Raw genomic sequence first — 23,386 nt, forward strand, 5'->3', positions numbered from 1 at the left:
TAATAGATATAATCAACTGCTCAGCACAGACAAACAAAAAAAAAACAGAGAAAATAAAGATCATAGTAAACACAGCCAAAAAAAAAAAAAACACCTGGGGATAGACGGACTAAGTTGGAAAAAGTCAATGAAAAATGAAATGAAAGTGCAATCAATACTAAACCAGAAATAAAGATATTACAACGGAATGCAAGAAGTTTAATAGCTAGCGGCAGGTATGGCAGGGTATTCAGCAGATCACACACTTCAGGGGACAGACGAGCATAGCTGTGGACTCAAGCATTGCATTGGTGGAAGAGCTAAATACCTTTTTTGCACGCTTTGAGACCCCACCCCAACAGTCTGCAGTTACATTACATCAGCTTCAACCAGCCCCCAGATTCCAACCGCTGACTGTGCAGGTACAGGAAGTGAAAGAGATGCTCAGCAGGGTGAACCCTAGGAAAGCAGCAGGACCAGACGGTGTACTTGGGAAGGTACTCAAGGCCTGTGCTGACCAGCTCTCACAGGTGTTCACAAGCATCTTCAACCTTTCTCTGACACAGGCTACTATTCCAGCCTGCCTAAAGTCGACTACTATCATCCCAGTACCCAAAAAATAGAATATAACCAGCCTAAATGACTACCGTCCAGTGGCACTTACACCTATTGTCACCAAATGCCTAGAACGGTTGGTCTTGGGTCACATCAAAGGTTGCCTCCCTCCCTCGTTTGACCCCCATCAATTCGCTTACAAGGCAAATAGGTCAACTGAAGATGCCATAGCCTTTACCTTACATACAGCGCTGAGCCATCTGGAGCACAGAGGGAACTATGTTAGGTTGCTCTTTATTGATTATAGCTCGGCCTTCAAAACTATCAACCCTGCCATCCTGGTCAGCAAACTGACTGATCTAGGACTTCACCCACTCACCTGCTCCTGGATTAAAGACTTTCTCACAAACAGACCACAGTCAGTAAAACTTGGACACAACCTCTCTGCCACTAGATCTCTGAGCACGGGCTCCCCACAAGGGTGTGTGTTGAGCCCACTACTCTATACCCTCTACACTGCCGACTGTAGACCCATCCAGTCCAGTAACACCATACTGAAGTTCGCGGATGATACAACGATGGTGGAGTTGATCTCTGAGGGTGATGAGTCAGCCTACAGGGATGAGGTTTTGAAATTGTCCAAGTGGTGTCTGGCAAACAACTTGACTCTCAACATTTCAAAAACAAAGGAAATCATTCTGGACTTTAGAAGACAACGGGCAGACCTGAGCCCCCTCTACATTAACGGAGATTGCATAAAGAGAGTCTACGCTTTCACCTTTTTGGGCATCATAATATCTGCTGACCTCTCATGGTCAGGAAACACTACTGCTGTCTTTAAAAAAGCACAGCAACGTCTGCACTTCCTGAGAGTGCTCAGGAGGAATAACGTCGGGAAGAAGCTGCTAGTGACCTTCTACCGCTCCACCGCTGAGAGCATCTTAACTTACTGCATTACGGTGTGGTTTTCCCACTGCACAGAGGCAGAACGGAAGAAGCTCCAGAGAGTGGTAAATACTGCAGAGAGGATCATTGGCTGCACCCTTCCCTCCCTAAAGGACATCTACTTATTCCGTTGCCTCACCAGAGCAAAGGCCATAACTAAAGACTGTTCTCATCCAGTCTTCCCCATGTTTGACCTGTTGCCCTTGAGCAGGCGCTACAGGTCTATCAGGACTAGAACAAACAGATTCAGAAACAGCTTCTTTTCACAAGCCATCACCATACTGAACACACACGGTCACTGTTTTCCCCCCCATATGTACACACACACATACCTTTACAATATACGGTATATGTGCAATAACATTACATATATTTTTAATTTACAAATGTTCTATTTTATGTTATTTGTGTGTTTTCACTTTTAAAATTTTTGTCTTTTTTAGATTATGTGTGTACTAAGTGAAAGTGCTGTTAAATTTCGTTGTTCATTTAATGTGCAATGACAATAAAACCTCTAACTAACTTTAAAACGCAGGACTTTTATTTTGAATGCGCCAATTTCCATCCGGGTTAAAAAATAATTCCGTTAAAACTGTTGAGACAAACTTAACCTTCGGTTAAATACCTCAGACCTCAATAGCTGTAAGTTTATTGTTTGAATAATTTGTATATATATATATATAATATATATATATATATATATATAGTAATGTTAATTTAACTTGTAGTTAATCATATAAAGATCGCCATTTTGTGTTATTTAGTCATTTAGCGGCTAAAGCTAGCGTGTTAATTTTTTGCATTACTGTGCATCTTTACGGCACATGGCTATTTTAAGTAATATAAAACTGTTAAAAGATTTATAATGTGTATTTTATGTGGTCTGTAAATGTGGACATTTATTTGTATTTGTACAGTTTCACTCCTGTTCACTGGGTCAAATTTGAAGAATTAAAAGGAGACGTTGGATATTCGAGCTCCGGCTGAGTCACTGGGAGGCTGTAAACATGTGAGTAGTACCATTTTAACAGCTGTGGACACATCTGTATGTAAAAAGTAGAGGGGGAACTTTATCTGATAGCACTAACTGTAGCCATCAGGATGTGTTTCCCTTACTATAAAGGACATATTTAGAATGATGAACCTCGGCTGAGTCACTTGGAGGCTGTAAACATGTCAGTAGTACCATTTCAACAGCTGTGGACACATCTGTATGTGAAAAGTAGAGGGGGAACCTTATCTGATAGCACGTGCTCTAGCCATCAGGATGTGTTTCTGCTGCTATAAAGGACATATTTAGAATGCTCAAACTTCACTAAATCATCAGATTTACTTTTGCTGTGTAAACAGGTGAGCAGTAACAGAACTTCTACTATTTACTTAGAACATGGACATATGAACATATTGTACCTTGTTTTAGAACGATGAAAATCGGAGAACTGCAGTAACAGTCTGATACATAAGGGAAGTTATTTTCATAGAAAACAGTGTCGAATCAGTATCTGACATTGACAATGAACACATTTAGAAAGATAAAACTCTGCTAATTCACCTGTGGTGTGGGAACAAATCAGTAGCAACAGTCTGTTATGTATGAGAACTCGAAAATATAAGGAAAACATATATTTGACAGTGACAAAGCACAATGTACAGACTTTCCTGTGGTCAGGAAACAAGTCAGCAGTAACACTAGTGATATTTTGTCTGATATTTCTTCTCAGACGTCTTTTCAGCAAAACCATAATGCCACAATAGAGACCCGTCAGATAAAGTCTCAAGACATTAATAATAATTATAATAATAATAATGCGAGATAATTAGCATTGTGTCAGCGTGATGTCATCTCACTAGGTCACATCAATCTGAATAAACCCAAACTGTATATTAAAGGAATCAGCACTGGTAGTGGTCCATTTATTTATAGCATAAATAAATCATAGGTAGCGTATACCAGAAAAAAATACAACGCATGTTATCATAAGTTTCGTTTTTTTTTAAATGCGCGTTCCCTGTGCCGTTTTCACGGGGGTAGGGCTAAAAAAACGTATCCTGATGGGGGAACCAACTTCGACACAGCACCGGCATCCAGATTTCCAAATTGTAGCGGAGATTCGCTAACAGAGTCCGGCGAAAACAGCTCGCCTATTGCGATCGTTAGGGACCGTCTGCAAATTACTGTCCGACTGAAATACGAATAATATTAATATTATACACATATTTAAAATAAATGAATGATCTATTGCCTCAAAAGCCATTCTAAAATGTGTGTCCACTTGTTCTGGAGAGGGCACAACCTTTTTTTTGTCAATATTATCACTTCAAATTTTTATTAATAATTAATATTCAATAATTCTGCATTTTACTTCAATACCTTCCAGGTCATGTGAATTATTGACTCAAAATCCTTTTTTTGTCAATATTATCACTTTGCATATTTATTAATCATTTTTGTTACATATGTTACAGTTTGTGAGGGCCCTCTTGTTCTTCTAAGAATTAGTTTTTTAAGCACTATGAACATCAGCCCCATTACGTTACAGTGTATGAAGGGCACTCCTGTTCTTCTAAGGGTTATTATAATTAGGGCCCAAGCACTATGATATCAGCCCTATGTCATCATAGTGTGTGAAGGAGCCTCATGTTCTACTGTTGTTGTTGTTGTTGGTCTTTCGGCTGCTCCCGGCAAGGGGTCACCACAGCGGAATACCCAGTCCGCACTACAACTTGGCACAGGTTTTACTAGGATTATTATTTTTTAGAGACCGAACACTATGATATCAGCCCTATTACATCATAGCGTATGAAGTTGTTTTTCTAAGGATTTTTTCCAGCCTCCAGGTCTTTTTGCTTTTCTAGCACGCCCTGAAAGTCATTATTAACAGGTTAGAAACTGCTGCCATTAGGATGCTACTCCCAGGGCCCTCACACAAGATTTTGCTGCATAGCTTTTGCACACTTGCATGTATACATGGAAAACCCAGTACACATTTACAAACATGATTCAAAAAAAGTTGCGACACTGTACAAATTATGAAAACAGATTGCAATGAAGTGGAAGTTTTAAATTTCAATATTTAATTCATAATAGAATATAGATAACATTTCAAATGTTGAAAGTGAGACATTTTGAAATGTCATGCCAAATATTGGCTCATTTTGGATTTCATGAGAGCTACATATTCCAAAAGTTGTGACACGTAGCAATAAGATGCCAGAAAAGTTAAATGTACATATAAGAATCAGCTGGAGGACCAATTTGCAACTTATTAGGTCAATTGGCAACATGATCGGGTATAAAAAGAGCCTTTTAGAGTGGCAGTGTCTTTTAGAAGTCAAGATGGGCAGAGGACCACCAATTCCCTCAATGCTGCAGCGAAAAATATTGGAAAGTAGTTTCTCAAAAAAAAAGAGTTGCAGGTTGCAGAATTGCAAAGAGTTTGAAGTTATCATTATCTACAGTGCATAATATCATCCAAAAATTCAGGGAGTTTGAAACAATCTCTGTGCGTAAGGGTCAAGGCCGGAAGCCTGACAAATTTCATGGCATCAACACATCTTTAAAAAGTTGGGACAAGGCCATGTTTACCACTGTGTGGAATCCCCTCTTCTTTCTATAACAGTCTGCAAACGTCTGGGGACTGAGGAGACAAGTTGCTCAAGTTTAGGAATTGGAATGTTGTCCCATTCCTGTCTAATACAGGCTTCTATTTGTTCAACTGTCTTAGGTATTCTTTGTCACATCTTTCTCTTTATGATGCACCAAATGTTTTCTATAGGTGAAAGACCTGGACTGCAGGCTGGCCATTTCAGAACCTAGATCCTTCTCCTATGCAACCATGATGTTGTATTGTTGCATGAATATTTGAAACTTCCACATCATTGCATTATGTTTTTATTCACAATTTGTACAGTGTATCAACTTTTTTGGAATCGGGTTTGTAGATCTCATTGAGCTAAACAACTTTTGCATTGCATGTCGTAGGCTCTACTCTGCAGGAAGTCAGTTATTTTGGAATTTGATATACTCCTCCTAGAGGATTTAAAGATCGCTACCAAACAGAGCCTATGTGATCTCAAGACAGAGGATTTTTGACATCTCAAACAGGTCAGTCATGATGATGCCTTAAACCTATGCCGAAAAGTGGTTAATAACTTTCTGTGTGACATTATATTGAGTGACATCACATTGAGTGACATTATTGTGTGATGCTTTTCTCCAGCATCCAGGGCTTTTTGAAGGTCTTGACATAAAATTCCCCCCATTCTAAAATCATGTCATTATGTTATTGGTATGTCTCCTTTAAATGCATGTGTCCACTGTGTCTAATGTATTTCTGCGCAAGATGCTTGGACCTGCTCATCATTGCTTGCAACTGTATTTCAATCTAAGTTATTAATAAATATAAGTTTAAGTGACTTAATGCAACCGGGGGAGGGGGGGGGCGTGCAATCCAGTGTCTTCTTGTGAAGGTTGAGGTGGCAAAGGCCAAACAAAGAACATATGAGGACTTGTATGCTAGGCTGGACAGTAAGGAGGGAGAGGGGGATCTGTACAGGTTGGCAGGGCAGAGAGATAGAGATGGGAAGGATGTGCAGCAGGTTAGAGTGATTAAAGATAGAGATGAAAATGTACTGACAGATGCCAGGAGGGTGATGGGAAGATGGAAGGATTACTTTGAGGAGTTGATGAATGAGGAAAACGAAAGAGAACAAAGAGTAGAAGAGGTGACTGTTGTGGAACAGGAAGTAGCAAATATTAGTAGAAGTGAGGTGAGAAGGGCGTTAAAAAGGATGAAGAGTGAAAAGGCTGTTGGTCCTGATGACATACCTGTGGAGGTATGGAAGTGCTTAGGAGAGGTGGCAGTAGAGTTTCTGACTACTTTGTTTAACAAGATCTTGGAAAGTGAGAGGATTCCAGAGGAATGGAGGAGAAGTGTATTGGTGCTGATTTTTAAGAACAAGGGAGATGTGCAGATTTAGAGAAAGCGTACGACAGGGTGCCGAGAGAGGAGCTGTGGTGTTGTATGAGGAAGTCTGGAGTGGCAGAGAAGTATGAGCAGTAAATGCAGGGAACAGGTGTAGGAAAATTTGGAGAGGTGGAGGTATGCTCTGGAAAGCAGAGGAATGAAGTTAAGCCGCAGCAAAACGGAATACATGTGTGTGAATGAGAGGAACCCAAGAGGAACAGGTAAAGAGGTGCAGGATTTTAAGTACTTAGGGTCAATGGTCCAGAGCAACGGAGACTGTTCAAAGGAGGTGAAGAGGCGGGTACAGGCAGGTTGGAATGGGTGGAGAAAAGTGTCAAATGTGTTGTGCGAAAAAGAGTATCAGCTAGAATGAAAGGAAAGGTGTACAGGACAGTGGTGAGACCTGCAATGCTCTACGGCTTAGAGACAGTGGCGCTGAAGAAAAGACAGGAGGCAGAGTTGGAGGTAGCAGAGCTGAAGATGTTGAGGTTCTCTTTGGGAGTGACAAGGATGGATGGGATCAAAAATGAGTTCATCAGAGGGACAACCCATGTTAGATGTTTTGGAGATAAAGTCAGAGAGGCCAGATTGAGGTGGTTTGGACATGTTCAGAGGAGAGATTGTGAATATATCGGTAGAAGGATGCTGAGGTTGGACCTGCCAGGCAGGAGGTCTAGAGGAAGATTTACGGATGCAGTGAGAGAGGGTTAGATGGAGGCAGATGATTCGCTGTGGCGACCCCTGAAAGGGAATAGCGGGAAGACAAAGAAGAAGTATAAGTGACTTAAATTTAAGTGATAATATTGATAATTTAATGTGTCCACTTGTCCTCTGCAGAACAAGTGGACACACATTTTAGAATAGATTTTGAGGCAATAGGTCACATGACCTGAAAGGTATTGAAGTAAAAGCAAAAAAAATTCTATAAAAAATGATTCATAAATATGCAAAGTGATAATATTGACAAAAAAAGTTTGTGCCTTCTGCAGGACAAGTAGACACACCTTTTAGAATAGATTTTGAGGCAATAGGTCTTATGACCTGAACGGTATTGAAGTACACTCAACAAAAATATAAACGCAACACCTTTGTTTCTGCTCCGATTTTTCATGAGATGGACTTAAAGATCTAAAATTCATTCCAGATACACAATATTACCATTTCTCTCAAACATTGTTCACAAATCAGTCTAAATGTGTGATAGTGAGCACTTCTGCTTTGCTGAGATAATCCATCCCACCTCACAGGTGTGCCACATCAAGATGCTGATCTGACATCATGAGTAGTGCACAGGTGTACCTTATACTGCCCACAATAAAAGGCCACCCTGGAATGTGCAGTTTTGTCTCACAGCAAAATGCCACAGATGCCACAAGCATTGAGGGAGCGTGCAATTGGCATGCTGACAGCAGGAATGTCAACCAGATCTGTTGCTCGTGCATTGAATGTTTATTTCTCCCTCTGCAGAACAGGTGGACACACATTTTAGAATGGATTTTGAGGCAATAGGCCACATGACCTGGAAGGTATTGAAGTAAAATGCAGAATTATTAAATATTAATTATTACTCAATATGAAAAGTGATAATATTGACAAAAAAAGGTTTCTCACGAACAAGAACAAAACACAGAACAGCGAGAGGGAACTGCTAAGATCACCTCACATTGCACCAGAGTCTGTGGGGAAGGGCTTTCATCTCGATCCTGTGCAAAGATATGCCTGGCACAGGTTTATCCCCAAGGCCAGCGAAAACGCTCTGTTAAAATGTATGTTATTCTTGATGACCACTCCCTGGCTAGATCAGAATTTTTCCAGCTATTTGGAATTAAAGGTGAGCAGTCAACATATCTCATGAGAACTTGTGCTGGTGTAACAGAGATGAGTGAGATGAAAGCAGTTGGCTTCCAAATTGAGCCAGTGAATGGTGGAGAAGTCTTGGATCTTCCCCCACTTATTGAATGTGATGAAATAATGAACAACAGTTTAGAGATCCCTTCTCCAGAAGTTGCCCGTTCACACGCTCATTTAAATGCTGTGGCACCACACATCCCAGAGATAGATTCTAGTGTTCAGATTTTAATCTTGCTGGGGCGAGACATAATCACAGTGCACAAAGTCAGACAACAAATCAACGGACCCCACGATGCACCATTTGCTCAACGATTAGATCTTGAATGGGTTATTGTAGGTGAAGTTTGCATCAATAAAATTCACAAACCAAGTGTGAACATCTTCAAGACAAATGTCCTTCATATAACGGCCATCCATCTTTTCTTGCTCCTTGCCAAAATCAAGTAAGAGTGAAAGAGAAAGCAAGTTATGGTGGGGAGTTTTATCCTGGTACATCTTTTCCTCATGTCTCCAGGGACACAGTGAGTACTACATCAGCAGAAGACACATTTGCATATGATGTGTTTGCAAAAACCAAACATGACAATAAATGTGCCATGTCTTTTGAGGATAAGGTCTTTCTCAAACTGATGAATAAAGAGTTCATGCAAGATGAAAACAAGAGCTGGGTTGCCCCTTTACCTTTCAGGGAACCTAGACTACCTCTTCCCAACAATCGAGAGCAAGCCTTTAAACGCCTTGTTTCTTTGCGGCACACACTAAACAAACGGCCAGAAATGAAGGAGCAATTTGCAGCTTTCATGCAGAAGCTATTTGAGAACAAACATGCTGAGGAAGCACTCCCAGTCCAGGAAAATGAAGACTGCTGGTATTTACCAATTTTTGGAGTGTACCACCCACAAAAACCAGGCCAGATACGTGTTGTGTTTGATTTAAGTGCTCAACATTGTGGAATTTCTCTCAACAGTGTCCTACTTTCAGGTCCTGACATGAATAACTTACTGCTTGGAGTGTTGATAAGGTTCAGGAAAGAACTTTTTGCAATAACTGCTGACATTGAGCAAATGTTCTATGGTTTTTTGTTTAGAGAAGACCATAGAGACTATCTGAGATTTCTCTGGCATAAGGGTCATGACTTTACCAAAGAAGTGAAAGATTATCGCATGCGAGTGCATGTTTTTGAGAATAGTCCTTCCCCAGCAGTGGCTACATATGGGCTACGACAAGCTGCCCAAGAAGGCGAACAAGAGTATGGGTCTGACACACGTCATTTTGTCGAGAGACAATTACCATCATATTTTAAGTAATATAAAACTGTTAAAGATTTATAATTTGTATTTTATGTGGTCTGTAAATGTGGACATTTATTTGTATTTGTACAGTTTTACTCCTGTTTACTGGGTCAAATTTGAGGAATTAAAAGGAGCAGATGCTGCTCATTTCTGGACTCAAAGGGAGTTTAGCTTGCTGTTATTCCACGTCAACACTTGAGAAGTAATAAACGTAGGAGGGACAGTATAGGGTGGAAAAGAATCACCAAGGTGAGAGAATAATAGCATCTGATAACATGTCAGCCATAACCAGTCTAGAAACAAGAAACTCATGTAGACCGGACATCCAATTTAATATATTGCAATTAATAACAGAATTGTACCTTATAGGTGTGAGGATCACTGTCCTATGGGTACCAGCACACGTAGGTGTAAAGAGAAACGAAGAAGCAGATAAATTCGCCAAACAAGCACTCAAAAGCAAAAATGTCCAAATAAAAATCCCAATGAGCAGAGCAGAAGTTAAGAAAATAAAGAACACGCAAACAAAATATGCCAAGAAAGATGGGATGAGGAAGAAACAGGAAGACATATGCATAAAAAAAAAAAGATCAAAAGAGTAAACGTATGGGGCAGAAACAGAAGAGAGGAAATCATCATAACTAGGCTAAGAATAGAACACACAGGACTAAACCAAAATCTTAAAATAATAGGCAAACACCCAACTGGAGAATGTAAATTCTGTGGACAAATAGAAACAGTAACACATACAGTATATTAACAAATTGTAAAAGATACGACAAAGAAAGACAGGAACTCAGAGAAAACATGCAAGAGGAAGGAGTAGAAATGACAACCGAAAAAATACTAAGGAGGATGAACTGGAAAATATATAAAAGTCTGTTTAATTACCTAAATGAAAGTGGGCTAATCAATAAAATTTAAGAGAAGTTTATTTTTTTTATTTTTTTTTTACTCCAGTCCAGCAGGTGGCACCGATAAGTTGGCTGCCAGCCGCCAAAAAAACAACACGAGGAGAAGAAAAAACTACAACAAAGAAGACAGCGCGTGAGAAGGTGAACGGATTGCCGGGCTGGTTTCTTAAAGTCTTTAAAAGGTATAAAAGGTTGATTTAGTGTATGATGTATAAAGAAATATTACCTTTAAAAGTGTTCGACATCGGTAAGAAAACTTTTTGTGCATGGGTGGATATTTTTAAGTAGTCTACTCCCAGAAAAGTGCTAGCGCTGGCTAGCTAATTTATTGGGTTTCAATGTCTACAGGTAGAGGAATTAGGGGAGAACAAATGCACAGAATCCAATGCTGTATTCTGTTTATTCCATGCAGCTACACCAATAAACTCGCCAGATAAGCAACAAACGTTAGACAGATAAGTCTCCAGTTAATTGACGATGTCACAACGCGGTTCGAGTCAAGCCGGTTACACATGCGCAGAATTACATAAGTGTGATGTGTTGATACTATCTGTACACTTTATAGTGAACATTAAAATTTTTTTTATTAAATACATTTTTAGGTGTTCTTTTACACTCTTCAGGAAAAGCTGGTAATTAGCTGATCAAAATGGAGGTAAGGAAATACACCCACATTGTGAAGAAAGTGTTTAACTCTCTGGGGACGTGAGACTCGCCGGCGAGCTCCAGCATGTTCAGCCTGATTTGTGCCCTCTTGGTTACTCAGTAACATGATTATTTTATTGCACAAACTTGTGTAAAGTATAACTTCAAACTGTAGAATCCAAGCTTTCAGACAGGCCCAGGTGTAGAAGGTATAAATATTTATGAAATGTTTAAATTATAAGGAGAAATGCCAGTTTGTCCATGTAGTGAGAGAACTGAAAGTAAATTAAGTGCCCTCCCCCTTTTTTTTTTTTTTAAATATTAATGACATGTTAATTTTACTCAAGAGGAAGTAGGGAGTGAATAGTGTGTGGTGTAAAACAGAATTGTTTCATTTTATTTGAAAAGAGGATCTTGTGCACTGAAGCTGATTTACAGTATTTCTTCATGTTGCTCTTTTCCTTATTCTGCTGCTGTATTAAAGTGCTGAGATGTACATGTATGTTCTACAATAAAGTTTTAAAATTGTCTTCATTGCACTTTTTATGAATAGTTTAACTCATACTTTTGTTACTACTAGTATATTAAGTTGGATTACATTTTTATTAATATTTTTTAAATAAACTATTATAAGTTATAAAAAGTCTAGTAAGGCTCCTGATTATTTTCTATCAATCAGTTGTAAGGCTCATCAATACCCACTCAGGAAGGTGCTGCTCTCATTTCTTGCAGTATAGCACATAGTCTCAGAATAGGCCTGGTTAATCAGTGAGTATACAAAGCCCAGTCCAGGGTGTGGACAAACGGGTTAACCCTGCTGCACAGAGTCGTCACTCAAGTTTAACTAAATCAAGACTGTATTTGTTCCCAGAGCTAAACATTCTAATTAATGTTTTACTGCCCTTCAATAGACTGAACTAATCTCACTAATGTATCAAAATCATTAATTTGTGTACTAGATCTCATACCTACCTGCATCAGGCAAAGATTCTTTCTCTCTCCACATGACACTCCTGGAGATACCAGTGATCAGTGACCCCTTCTCATCACATGAAGACACTCACTCCTGAAGATGACTTTGTGTTGTCTGCTTAAATATGAGTAGATTTAATAACTGAGGACAGTTCCACAAAACCACATAGGTGACTTGGACCAGGGGCGTTTCTAGGATTTTCAGTTGAGGGGGGTTTAGCCCCCATAGATGTTTAACACATATGTGGCTTGTTCAGAATCAGTACTTAAATGAGTCTTCTTGATCACACATGCTGTTTACCATATAAACTAGGGATGTAACAGTATCAAAACTTTACAGTACGGTAATACCTCGGTATGAACGTACCGTGCCAGTGTTTATTGAATCATTTACAGGAAAAACAAAACTAATGAAGAGACTTGAAAAAAGTGCCAGAAGTGTTTATTAAACAGTATACATGAACACTGAACATATCAATGGCACACAAATTAGCCATCTATCTGTAAACTTTGAAACAGGAATTTTATTTTTTTTATTTTAAGAGCAAAAAATTATTAAACCATGTAAATATATATATATATATATATATATATATATATATATATATTCAATTTAGTATTCTTGAAAACTCAGAAAAAATAAAAACAGCAGCCTACTTATTGCGCCTGGGCTGATGGGAATTGTAGCTCCCGCTACCTCCTGTTCGCTCCATTCGCCTAAGCAAACTTTTCTCAGAAGACCTATCGTTTTATCGAGTCATGCGACTACGGTAATATGGGAAAAATTTGCTATTGCGGTATGACGGTATTAACAATACCGTTACATCCCTAGTATAAACCTTTTTCTGTGTACAGGTACAATCAGAAAAATGTAACCAGAAAACAGCATATAACTTTAAACTTACATTGATTAACAATATAAACACACCTATGAGGCTGGACAATGGAAGGAACTGTGTGGGTGCCAATAATGTCAAACATTTATCTGTTAATTCTTTGACAATGCTGCTGCTTTTTGTTGAAAACTGGCAGACTGAATAAAAATCTGAAAAATAGTTTCTGTAGAACTGAACAGAGAACTAGAATTAGAAGATTTTTTAAGTCACATGGGAGTAGGTCTCCAAATAAGCAGCAGGTAAGAATTTTTTTCTGTGACTTGAAAAACCTTCCATCCACAGTTAAATATAAATACTAAAACTTTTTTCATCATGTTATCTAGTTTAATTTAGCTAAATTAATAAGACAGTAGGTCTAAAAAGGGCGTGCCGAATGGTAAGGGGCGTGCCGAAAGGACTTTATGATTGGTTGCACAAGTTGCCTGTTTAAAAGCTAATATTAAACGCTATTGTTATTTCTAATGCGTTTAAGTAATGCAGCCAACATAATCCTCTATATTAAAATTCCATTCTTTTCCTGTAAAATATCAATATTACAAATATTCCTTTCTAAACATTCTACTGCGTTGCCACGAGTTACTGACATCATTCTCGCGCGTTTGAGTCACGGTCGTGGCTAAAAGGGATATATAGCTCCGACTGGAAACTAACGATGAAATGAATTGTTATACCTATTGTATCATTTTCACATCTAAAACTAATCCTTTCTGTAATACAAAAAGTTTTATTGTTGTATAGTGAGAGAAAATAACGTTAGATTGATGTGTGCATGCCCAATAGAGCGCATTCATTCATTTATGCTGTAGTAGCAGTCTACGGAACAGAATCCTTCAAACTCTCGGTCAGAATAAAATGACGAGGCCTAAAACATTTCACGTGGCATAAAAACATCTGTAGCACAAAACGGACACAGATAGAAAACTGCCAACCCTTACTTCGAGGGAAAACCTGTCCGTGTTTCGTCTCATAGTAATATGTGTCTGTCGACAACAATTAAACAAACAATTAAATGACAATTAAATTAAAAAAAAATATTTATATTGACTAACCACACCAAGCCTTACCACCGCCATGTTCTTTCACGCTAAAATAAAGGTACAGTGGAACCTCGGATTACGAGTAACGCGGTTTACGAGTGTTCCGCAAGACGAGCAATGATTTTTAATAATTTTTTACTTGAAAAACGAGCATTGTCTTAGTTTACGAGCACCGAGTATCATGTTTCAAGCATGCACTTCTTGTTTTGACACCGAGCGTCACGTCATCACAAGTCATCTGCTTTTTTGCAGCAGAATTGTAGGTAATCATCTCTCCTGCTGGGTGAATACACACACACACACACACACACACACACACACTAACAGAGACTGTTTTTAAAACCGTTTAAAAATTAGCAAGGAACATCGCTAGTCACACTCGTGTGAGGGCATACTAACGGGATCACTACTGTAAAGTAAAACAACAAAAACAAAACAGATTAAACAGCTCCTCACCTTTGAAAACAGTCGCGACAAAGAAGAGTTTGTGTGTTTGTTTGGCAACCTGAGAGGAGGGGAGCTGTAAAGCCGAGACCTATCGTCTCCCCTGCTGGGTCTTCGTGCTTGCAGTGTTTTTGAGTGTGTGTATGTGTATGTGTGTGTCTGTGTAAGGCAGGGAGTTTGTGTGTTTGTTTGGCAACCTGAGAGAAGGGGGGGGGGGGGGCATAAATGCGAGCGAGCCCCCCTTCAGCCCGCCTTCTCTCAGGTTGCCAAACAAACACACAAACTCTTCTCGGTCGCAATTATTTTCAAAGGTGAGGAGCTGGGGTCGGTTCTTCGTCTGTCTCTAACTCAGTTAGCTGGATTTGATTGTTGTGGATTTGTCCGGAGGGGTATTCCAGAAAGCAGGTTATGTGACATACCCGGATAAGTTTGATGGTAAGTTAGTGGATAACCTCAACTTTCGGTTCCAAAAACAGAGGTAACTTTCTGGGTATGTATGTAACCATAGCAACTTACTCTCTGAAGATAACCTGCTCGGTAGAAGGTTATGTTCCAGGGTAAGTTTGTTTCAGAAGGTTATTCAGCATGGCGCGCCCATTTGATAAGGATCTTGTGGACGTTGTGGCACAAATTATACAAGTTTTTTTTCGCCGGGAGAGAGTTATAAGACCGATGTTTTTTTATTTCCTAATGATTATTTGAAAGAGCGTTGTTGGTTTTCAATGGAATCGTTAATTTACTTGACACATCTGTTGAAACCGCATATTGCAAATGTCACAAACGGCGGGTCTGCGCTTAAAAAAAGTTCTGTATAGCACTTCGTTTTTTTTGCGTCAGGGCATTTTTTTTACAACGTGGGCGATGCAGAGCATATGGGAAAGGCAACTGTATGTCTGGCACTTAAACACTTCTTACACACATATACAGTTCCCTGGCCATAAACCTCTGCATGTTATTAGAGGAATTCCACAGAGCGGCAGGTTTGTCCTTTATAGTAAAATCGATGACGCATATTTAATATGTAGTCATACTATTTATATCTACTGTATACATGTATTCATCCTGCACATACACACACTTAATCCTTCCATATATGACTTTCTATTTCAGGGTTTCCAAATGTAATTGGGTGCATTGATGGCACCCACATTCCTATTAAAGCTTCTTCAATAAATGAGTTTTGCTCTATACAATGTTTTTTTTTTTATATATATATATATATATATATATATATATTAGTATTGTACAGTTGAATCATTATAGTACAGTACAATGTTTACTTGCTGGGGGACAGAGGATACCCTTGTCTGCCCTATTTAATGACACCCTACCCTGAACCTGATCCTGGACCACAGACACGCTTTAACCTGGCTCACAGCCGAACAAGGGCCAAGGTGGAGATGACCATAGGGATCCTCAAGACTGGGTTTCAGTGTCTGCGTGGGCTCCGGGTCAGTCCAGAGAGGGCATGTGACATCATAGTGGCTTGTGTTGTGCTTCACCACATTGTCACTATAAGAGGAGAAAGCCACCTTCTTTGTATTGAAGAAGATGGCCCAGAGGAACCTCTACAGATTTTTTCACACAACATGGAAGTGATGGAAGACAGGATTTGTCGAAATTACTTTTATTAAATTGTTTGCACTGCTCTGCTGCTCAGTTCATTTCTTTATTTCCTTAAAAACAATGAAAGTAAAATGAAATAATTTTTTTAATGACATTGTTTTATATACACAACACTTTTAACATGCAACAGATTAATATACGCACAAGTTCTCACCTTAAGGTGACGCTCCAGTAATTCAATTTCTGTTGTTGCTTTTTTAATGGATAGCTTTTTCTCTTCCATTTAAGGTCCATCTCCATGTCATTTTTTCTTATTTGTTTTTGAAGATGGACCTTATACAGCTCCTTGGTTGGCAACTAGGAAGGAAACTAGGATTTATTATTAAAAATAATTAAATAAATAAAATTCTGTCAGACAATAAAATTAAAATATGGACAACTGCACACAAATTCTTACATTGATTAGATTGTGCATTGAGGTTAAAGGACCTTCATCTGTGGGTAAATCCCCAGGTATGTACTGTGAAAGCACAATGACAGTTTGGTACTCTAATGTAAAAAGGGGGCGCTGCAGTATAATGTATGCATCCTACCTCAGTGGATCTACCAGCATTGTCCACTTCTGTCACAGCAGATGTGGTCTCTACATTCTTATCCTTTAGTGAAAATATGCAAGTATACGTTATCTGGCAAAAAATAAAATAAAAGCAACTAAAGGTACCTGTCAACAAAACACTTACAACTGTGACAGACTGTTCTTTCTGTAGCGTCCAATAATACAATCCCTCTATTAGTATCTATAAGAAAATACAACCCATAGAATTCTTAATATTACCAAAGAAAAAAACAATAGTGCAAGAAAAAACATGACAAAGTAATACAACTAATATCACAGTAGCCTATACATCATATGCAGTTAAATACAGTAAGCCTGCATAAAAACATAAAGCATGTTTAAAACCCTTTAAGTGACAGAGATAGTAATTTATTAAGTCGTATAATTAAAATAAATTATAGTGGTAAACTTACATTTCACCATGTTAGTGTCACTGGTCGCTCTTTGTTAAGGGAAAGAGCCGCTCCTCAGATGGGGTGAGGGAAGGTGGTGGGCCCCCGCCAGTTAGATGGGCTTCAACCTTCTTTCTATTAGCTACATGACAGAAAGAATATACTAAATCATGTTTAATAAATAGTTCAGTGATCGTGTAATCAAATATTACCTTTTTGCAGAACGTTTCTGTGTTTCATTTTCACTTAATTTCTGCCTCCAGAAGGATTACACCTTATTAAATAAGAAACTATACATTTCTGGTCAATATACATTGGTATTTTAACCTGAAAAAATGAATGGCAGTAAAAGTAAAGGCTTTCATTTAACAGTCAAAAGGATGCGGAAGGGATGTTTAATTTTTATGTATTATAATAAAAGGGGAGGCGGTGTTAAATTTGCAATTTAATACACTCACGCATTTACTCTGTCTTTTATTTTTTGCCATGCCGGCTCTCTTTCTTTAGCCGATGCAGCCGTATTGCTTTTTATCATTATTATTGGCTTGAATTCCTCATATGCGTGCATTAAAACCTCTGTGAAATACGCCGCTCTTTTTTTTTATACTTTGATTTTCCATTTTGACTCGTGAAATCGGTGATCTATTGAAAATGTCTTTATAAATGCACCGTGCACGCGCACTAACTCTGGGTAACCAGTAGAGGGTTGATTAAACTTACTCTTATCAGGGGGTTTGGAACCGACATACTCACGGTATACACACGGTGCGGGTTTGGGGTTAATCAACCCAGAGGTTAAGATTAACCAAATGGTAAGTTAACCAAGCTTTCTGGAATACCCCCCACCCCCCCCCCCCCCCGGTGCCTAAACGCACCAAATTAACATAACCAAAAAGAGACAACAACAACACAAACACTCGCGCCGTTGTTCAATCAGAAAACGCTACCCATCGAGTTGTGCTACATACCGTATCTGCGCATGCGCAGTCCCACAAATTTGCACTCTGTTTCCTCGCCCATAAATCCATGCTACCTTGGTGCTGAGACTTCGGTTGACACTGAGTTTAAACCGTTTTCCTTTGCTTACTTTGACCGAAACATTTGAGTTTCTGCATAAATTGTCATGAATGTGCCCTAACGTTGAGGAAAATAAAAGCTTAGAGCTGAAAACTATCGTGGAGAAGAGGGCCGTGCAGAGACGTTTAAAGGGGCGGGTGCTCAAAGTTAAAAAAAGATAGAACAGGCTAAATAACAACAACAACTCACATTCATGACGAATCTAATATGGAATTGCATCATACTGTATGACTGTCATCAGGTGGGGACAATGCAAAGCAAATGCAGTGCTTATTAAATGTTTAAACTGTAAAGATACAATAAATTTACTGCTGTAAAATCAGCATTTTATTTAATTTGAAATATAAACCTAATATCATCTGTTACTTAATATGGGGTTTTTATATCATAAATATAATAATCCATATTTATGTGGATATCCATATTAGATAGTTTTTAGTGAAATAAAAGCCCTCCAGAAAAGAAGGGAAAAGTCCTGTAACTTATTTTAAAACAAAACATGTTCCCTAAAACGGTGGACAGAGCTACAGGCCCCTGTAACACCCTTACCCAGTTAGCTAGCAGTTAATGACCACCACTACTTGTGCAGTTCATAAAAGGACAGGTAATGTGCGCTGTACACCCTATTTAGTGTTTTGTTGCAGGCTGCACCTTCCAATTAATTTGCCTGCTTCTCCTCCAGCTCCGCACCACCCAGCCTGCAGAAAATGTGCGTGCACTTTTAATGAGCGCGCTCTGCCCTCAAGGGCGAGCATTGGTTTATTGCAGTCATGTGACTGATGCAAGCCAGATCCTTTCATTTAGCAAATTTGAAATTAATAGTTAAATTTTATTGTTGAGGGGCAACAACAGGACTCCATACGCAAATACACATAATAAATAAATAAATAAATAAATAAATAAATAAAAGGGCAATTGAGGCCAAGTAGGGATCCTAGAGGAAAGGGGCGGGTGCTCAAGCTCTTCTAATAACATTGAACGTCCATAGTGTAGTTTTTAAAAAATTTCAGTCAGCATTTATTAATTTATAAAAACCTTAGTAACAACAAGTGAGAATGAACTCCTAACTAACTTCTCTGCCATTACCCCGGTGAAAAGGTTTACCGTATGAATTACGGTAGCATAAATCTATAGACTCTGCTATCGTCAGAACAATTCAGCTATTCACCTAGCTACACAGTTACAGAATCCAAACAATTAACAACCAGGAACGAAAAGGGACACGCCAGGTTGAAGAGGACCCAGACACAACAAACACGTCACTACTAGTCACAATAAGGGTCCTTAAATAGACTGCGTTCCCCTCATTAATCCGATAACCACACCCCCAACCGAATCACAGATCAAAACAACCATTTACCCTGCCACACTTGCAAGGCCAAATTTTAGTGTCTTGGCCTACACTATTTACCCCAGGCATGCACATAATAAGATTAATTATTTAAAATATTTTAACATTATTTTCATACTATTCTTAATCCAACACCCCAATATTCATATGTTTTTCCCACCCACTAAATCTTATTTGATGAAGGAAGACTAAGCTATTTTAAAAAAGTAAATAGTAAAAAAGAAAAACAGGGAGAAAGTATAAAAGCTAGAGAAATACAGTGCCAGAAGGGGGGAAAAGAAGGAAAGACATGAAATTACATTTGAGGAGGAGAAAGCAAAAAGAAAAAAGAGAGAGAGAGAGAGACATCCAAATCAAATCAATAAAGGAGAAGGAGAAAGATGCAAAGACAAAATACAAAAAAGGAGGAAAGTAAATATAGTGATAAAGAGAAACAGTAAAATGCATTAAAAGGATTGGAAGGAGAAAAAGAAAGCAGTCCAGTAGCAGGAGAAATACAGAAGAAGAAGACAGACAAACAGAGTGAAAAAGAGTAAGACAAAGACAGAAGGCAAAGGATAAAGATAAGAGGTGATCATTTTCATAAGTATTCTTTGGTATTATTTGTGTCACTCCATTGACCTGTCATGGGTTTTCTTACTTTAGTAAAACAGCATAGAAGACAGAGGCCAGTCGTCAACTATTAATCTGCTGATTGTGTTGAAATACAAAGGGATCTGTATCAGATATGTTAACTGACAATGAGTTACATTCTAATTGTAGAAAATTGTTTGTGCATTAGTTAACCTGTTAATGTTTTGTTGTTGTTGTTTTTCTACTGTTCTAGACAGCTGGATAAGATTGCTGTGGGATGAAGTGTGAATGGAAGTTTAAGGTAAGACTAAAAAAAAAAAAACACTCAATGCAGAGGGCCCCATATCCAAAGTCTGCTGGACTATGTGTTTCTCCTTCTTCTTTGTCTTCCTCAGTATGTTTGTCAAATTATTTGCTGGTATATATTGTCGCGGCGCGTGCCTGTGATGAGCGTGCGCCCAAATCTATTATGGCTCCTCGCTCACTCCGTAGGCTCCCTAGGTACTCCCTTACCTTTTGCAGGTACTCGAAGGGACGCGGCCGGCTGGCGATAATTAACGTCGGGCTAGAGTTTAGTCTGGGCTCCGGGAAGAAAGTAAAGAGACGTGCGGTGGAGTATATGAGAGAGAGTGGTAAAGCGAGCGGTGCGATATGACGCGCCCCAGGGACTTTAAAGAGGAGACTGAAATTCCGCCCTTTGATCTCCGCGAGAGGACAGCGCGGGAAAGTACTGCTCGAGCTCCCGCGGCACCTTCACTTCCGCGTAGAGCCCGCCTTCGCATCCCCGCCGCCAAAGAGAAAAAGGCCGCCGGGAGGATCGCGTTAAGGCCCCAAATCCCAGCCGGGAAAGCCGCCCAGCCGACGGACGTCCAGGAGAGACTTCCGCCTGTGCCCGAATGATGTTGTTTTATTCTATATTATTTTTTTTTTAGGTCTAAAAGTCAGACGGAGATGGGCGGAGCTGTAACCTGATCTCAGGTATGCATAGTAAACAGAAAACAAGTTTTCATATTCAGTGAGGACATGAGATCGGTCCCGCCCTAAACTCTTAGTGTAGTGAAGAACTAAGGACGCTGCTCTGCTTTTATCTATTTATTTCTTCATCTGATCAAAGTCGCTAAAGCAGATTAATATATCTACACACACAGGACCTTGATTAATAAGATTAAACAACCAAACCAGTTCATCCCTGATGGACACTGAGGATTTTTGCCGATTTCTACACACAGTCATGACTAACAGTTGACTATCGGTGTGTGTTTTAGAGCAAATTAATAACTGCTTTACACCTGATTTATTACATTACTGTAGCTTAATGTGTGCTGAAAGTAAAGCTGTTGACCATTTTGTGATCAGTGTGTGTAAAGGTAATGCTTTTCTAATAAAAACACACCATGTGACACCTAGCACTGTCAGTCAGCTTGCACTGCGACCTCAGAGGGTTATATAAGACATAGTGTAGAAATAAATTAAGCTGATGAATGCTCACTGTTTAATCACTCCTGCAGGCTGGATCACACTCTGCTTTGTCCGGTGGTGAGGCTTAATTTATGTTATATCATTTAAATATTATGATATGATGCAATACATTTATATCATATATGTTAATTAATAAATGATAAATTTCCCCTCATTAATGATTGACATAAAACTTTAGGTAATATTCTTTCTCATGGAAGTTAAAAATGCTGGATAACCAAACCACACCCACTAGCAACAACATCTGTATGTCTGTGTGTGTGTCAGGTGATTTTGCCACTAGGTACCTGGTGAAAGAACAGCTGAGTAAAGGAAGATATATCTATGCTGGATTGCGTCGGGCAGATGAGAAACGGGTAATAAATCCACACGGGTACAGTTAGTTATCACTAGTTGCCCCAATATAGAATATTTTTTTCTCATTTGAGGGCCTTTAGCTGTGATTACAGTTTACAAGTTTGGTACCCATATAGCTGTGAACTTACTTGATAATCCTATTGTTTATGTTTACAGGTTGTCATTGAATATGTACCTAGAAACCAATGTCAGTTCATCACCAGTGGGACGCGCTTCCTGCCTCTGGAGGTTGCATTACATGAAAAATTTAACAGGGCTTATCGCTGTCAGAGTGTGGTGGAGCTGCTGGATTGGGTAGAAACACCCAATTTCGTTATCTTGGTGTCAGATCGACCTAGTTCTGGCATCTACCTCCAGTCATTCCTTCATTGTTGCATTCAACAATTTGGACGGTTGCCTGAACCACTGGTCCGAGTGACCATGTATCAAGTGGTTCGAGGTGGCTATCACTTCATTGAATGTGGAGTTCCTTACCATCACTTCAGCTTCACTTCCTATGTTTCTGAATTGATCAGAAGATTCACAGGGTTGAACGACTTTGGCTGTAGTAGGTTTCCGATGAACGGACCTTACTCGAGTTATGCAGGTCAGTTCAGAACAGATGGTCTGATCAAGAAGAGTGTGTTGTTTTGTTGTTGTTTTTGCCTGTGATCTGGCTGACAGTTGCTGCTTTTTTTTTTCCTTCGCTTCCCCACCCCCCATAGGAGCCCTATATTTCTGCCCTCCTGAGTGGTTAATCACTGGAAAGTACTGTGCAGGTCCTGCTACTGTCTGGAAAATGGGCGTACTCATGTATTGGCTGCTGTTTGGAGATTATCCATTCAAGTCCGTGGGAGATTGGCAGCTGCATTACCCTTTTAATGTGGAAGTATCTGGAGGTAATTTATATGCAGGAGCCTTACATTTACACATGCGGAAGAAAGCTCTAAATCTAAACATTTTATATATTTTTTCCATTCATAACCTTTTTTATTCACTTTATTTTATTTAAAAACTTTTATCATTTTGATTTTTGTTTTAACCTGTTTCTTCACTGCCCACACAGATTGCTTGAGTCTGATATCCGGTTGCCTGAAAGAGGACCCTGAAGAGAGACTGAAGTTTGATCAAATCCTGGACCATATGTATTTTCTAGCCTGAACACATGAATTAAGTATGACATTATGTCTTCCTAAGAAACGTTTATCATGTAAAGCAGCTTTGTGTGATGTATTCCCAAGTGAAAAAAAAAAAAAAGTGTATTAAATCCTACTATGCCAAAGCATATTTAAATGTACTTTCTCCAGAGTAATGTCTTAGTATGCTTAAAGTTTGGAACAACAAATTTTTAACCAAGTGTATTTAAGTTGTAATTAAATTGAACAAAAGCACAATTTTAAGTGTATCAGGTATACATTTGTGTGCTAAAGTAGAACAACTTTTAAGTATACTTAGTATACCTAAAGTATATAGCTGTGTGTACTAACGTACATACCTGA

At 39.0% G+C, this 23,386-nt stretch overlaps 1 protein-coding gene across 1 annotated transcript; it reads left to right on the top strand.

Moving 5' to 3' along the window:
* Positions 1-21,583: 21,583 nt before the first annotated feature.
* LOC128520831 (serine/threonine-protein kinase pim-2-like) lies at positions 21,584-23,066 on the top strand. Its single transcript, XM_053495248.1, has 5 exons — positions 21,584-21,608; positions 21,819-21,907; positions 22,065-22,494; positions 22,613-22,786; positions 22,954-23,066. Exons 3-5 carry the CDS (start codon positions 22,329-22,331, stop codon positions 23,046-23,048), a joined length of 435 nt encoding a protein of 144 aa, XP_053351223.1. The 5' UTR covers positions 21,584-21,608; positions 21,819-21,907; positions 22,065-22,328; the 3' UTR covers positions 23,049-23,066.
* The last annotated feature ends 320 nt before the right edge of the window (positions 23,067-23,386 follow it).

This window comes from Clarias gariepinus, chromosome 4, assembly GCF_024256425.1.
Source record: "Clarias gariepinus isolate MV-2021 ecotype Netherlands chromosome 4, CGAR_prim_01v2, whole genome shotgun sequence".
In the NCBI taxonomy this organism is placed as follows: domain Eukaryota; kingdom Metazoa; phylum Chordata; class Actinopteri; order Siluriformes; family Clariidae; genus Clarias; species Clarias gariepinus.

What these genes read in the sequence shown, in the direction of transcription:
- LOC128520831 (XM_053495248.1), top strand. Translation starts at nt 22,329, where the DNA reads ATGTATCAAGTGGTTCGAGGTGGCTATCACTTCATTGAATGTGGAGTT. An exon ending in ACCTTACTCGAGTTATGCAG is followed by an intron (nt 22,495 to 22,612) that starts GTCAGTTCAGAA and finishes CACCCCCCATAG; the next exon opens with GAGCCCTATATTTCTGCCCT. An exon ending in TAATGTGGAAGTATCTGGAG is followed by an intron (nt 22,787 to 22,953) that starts GTAATTTATATG and finishes CTGCCCACACAG; the next exon opens with ATTGCTTGAGTCTGATATCC.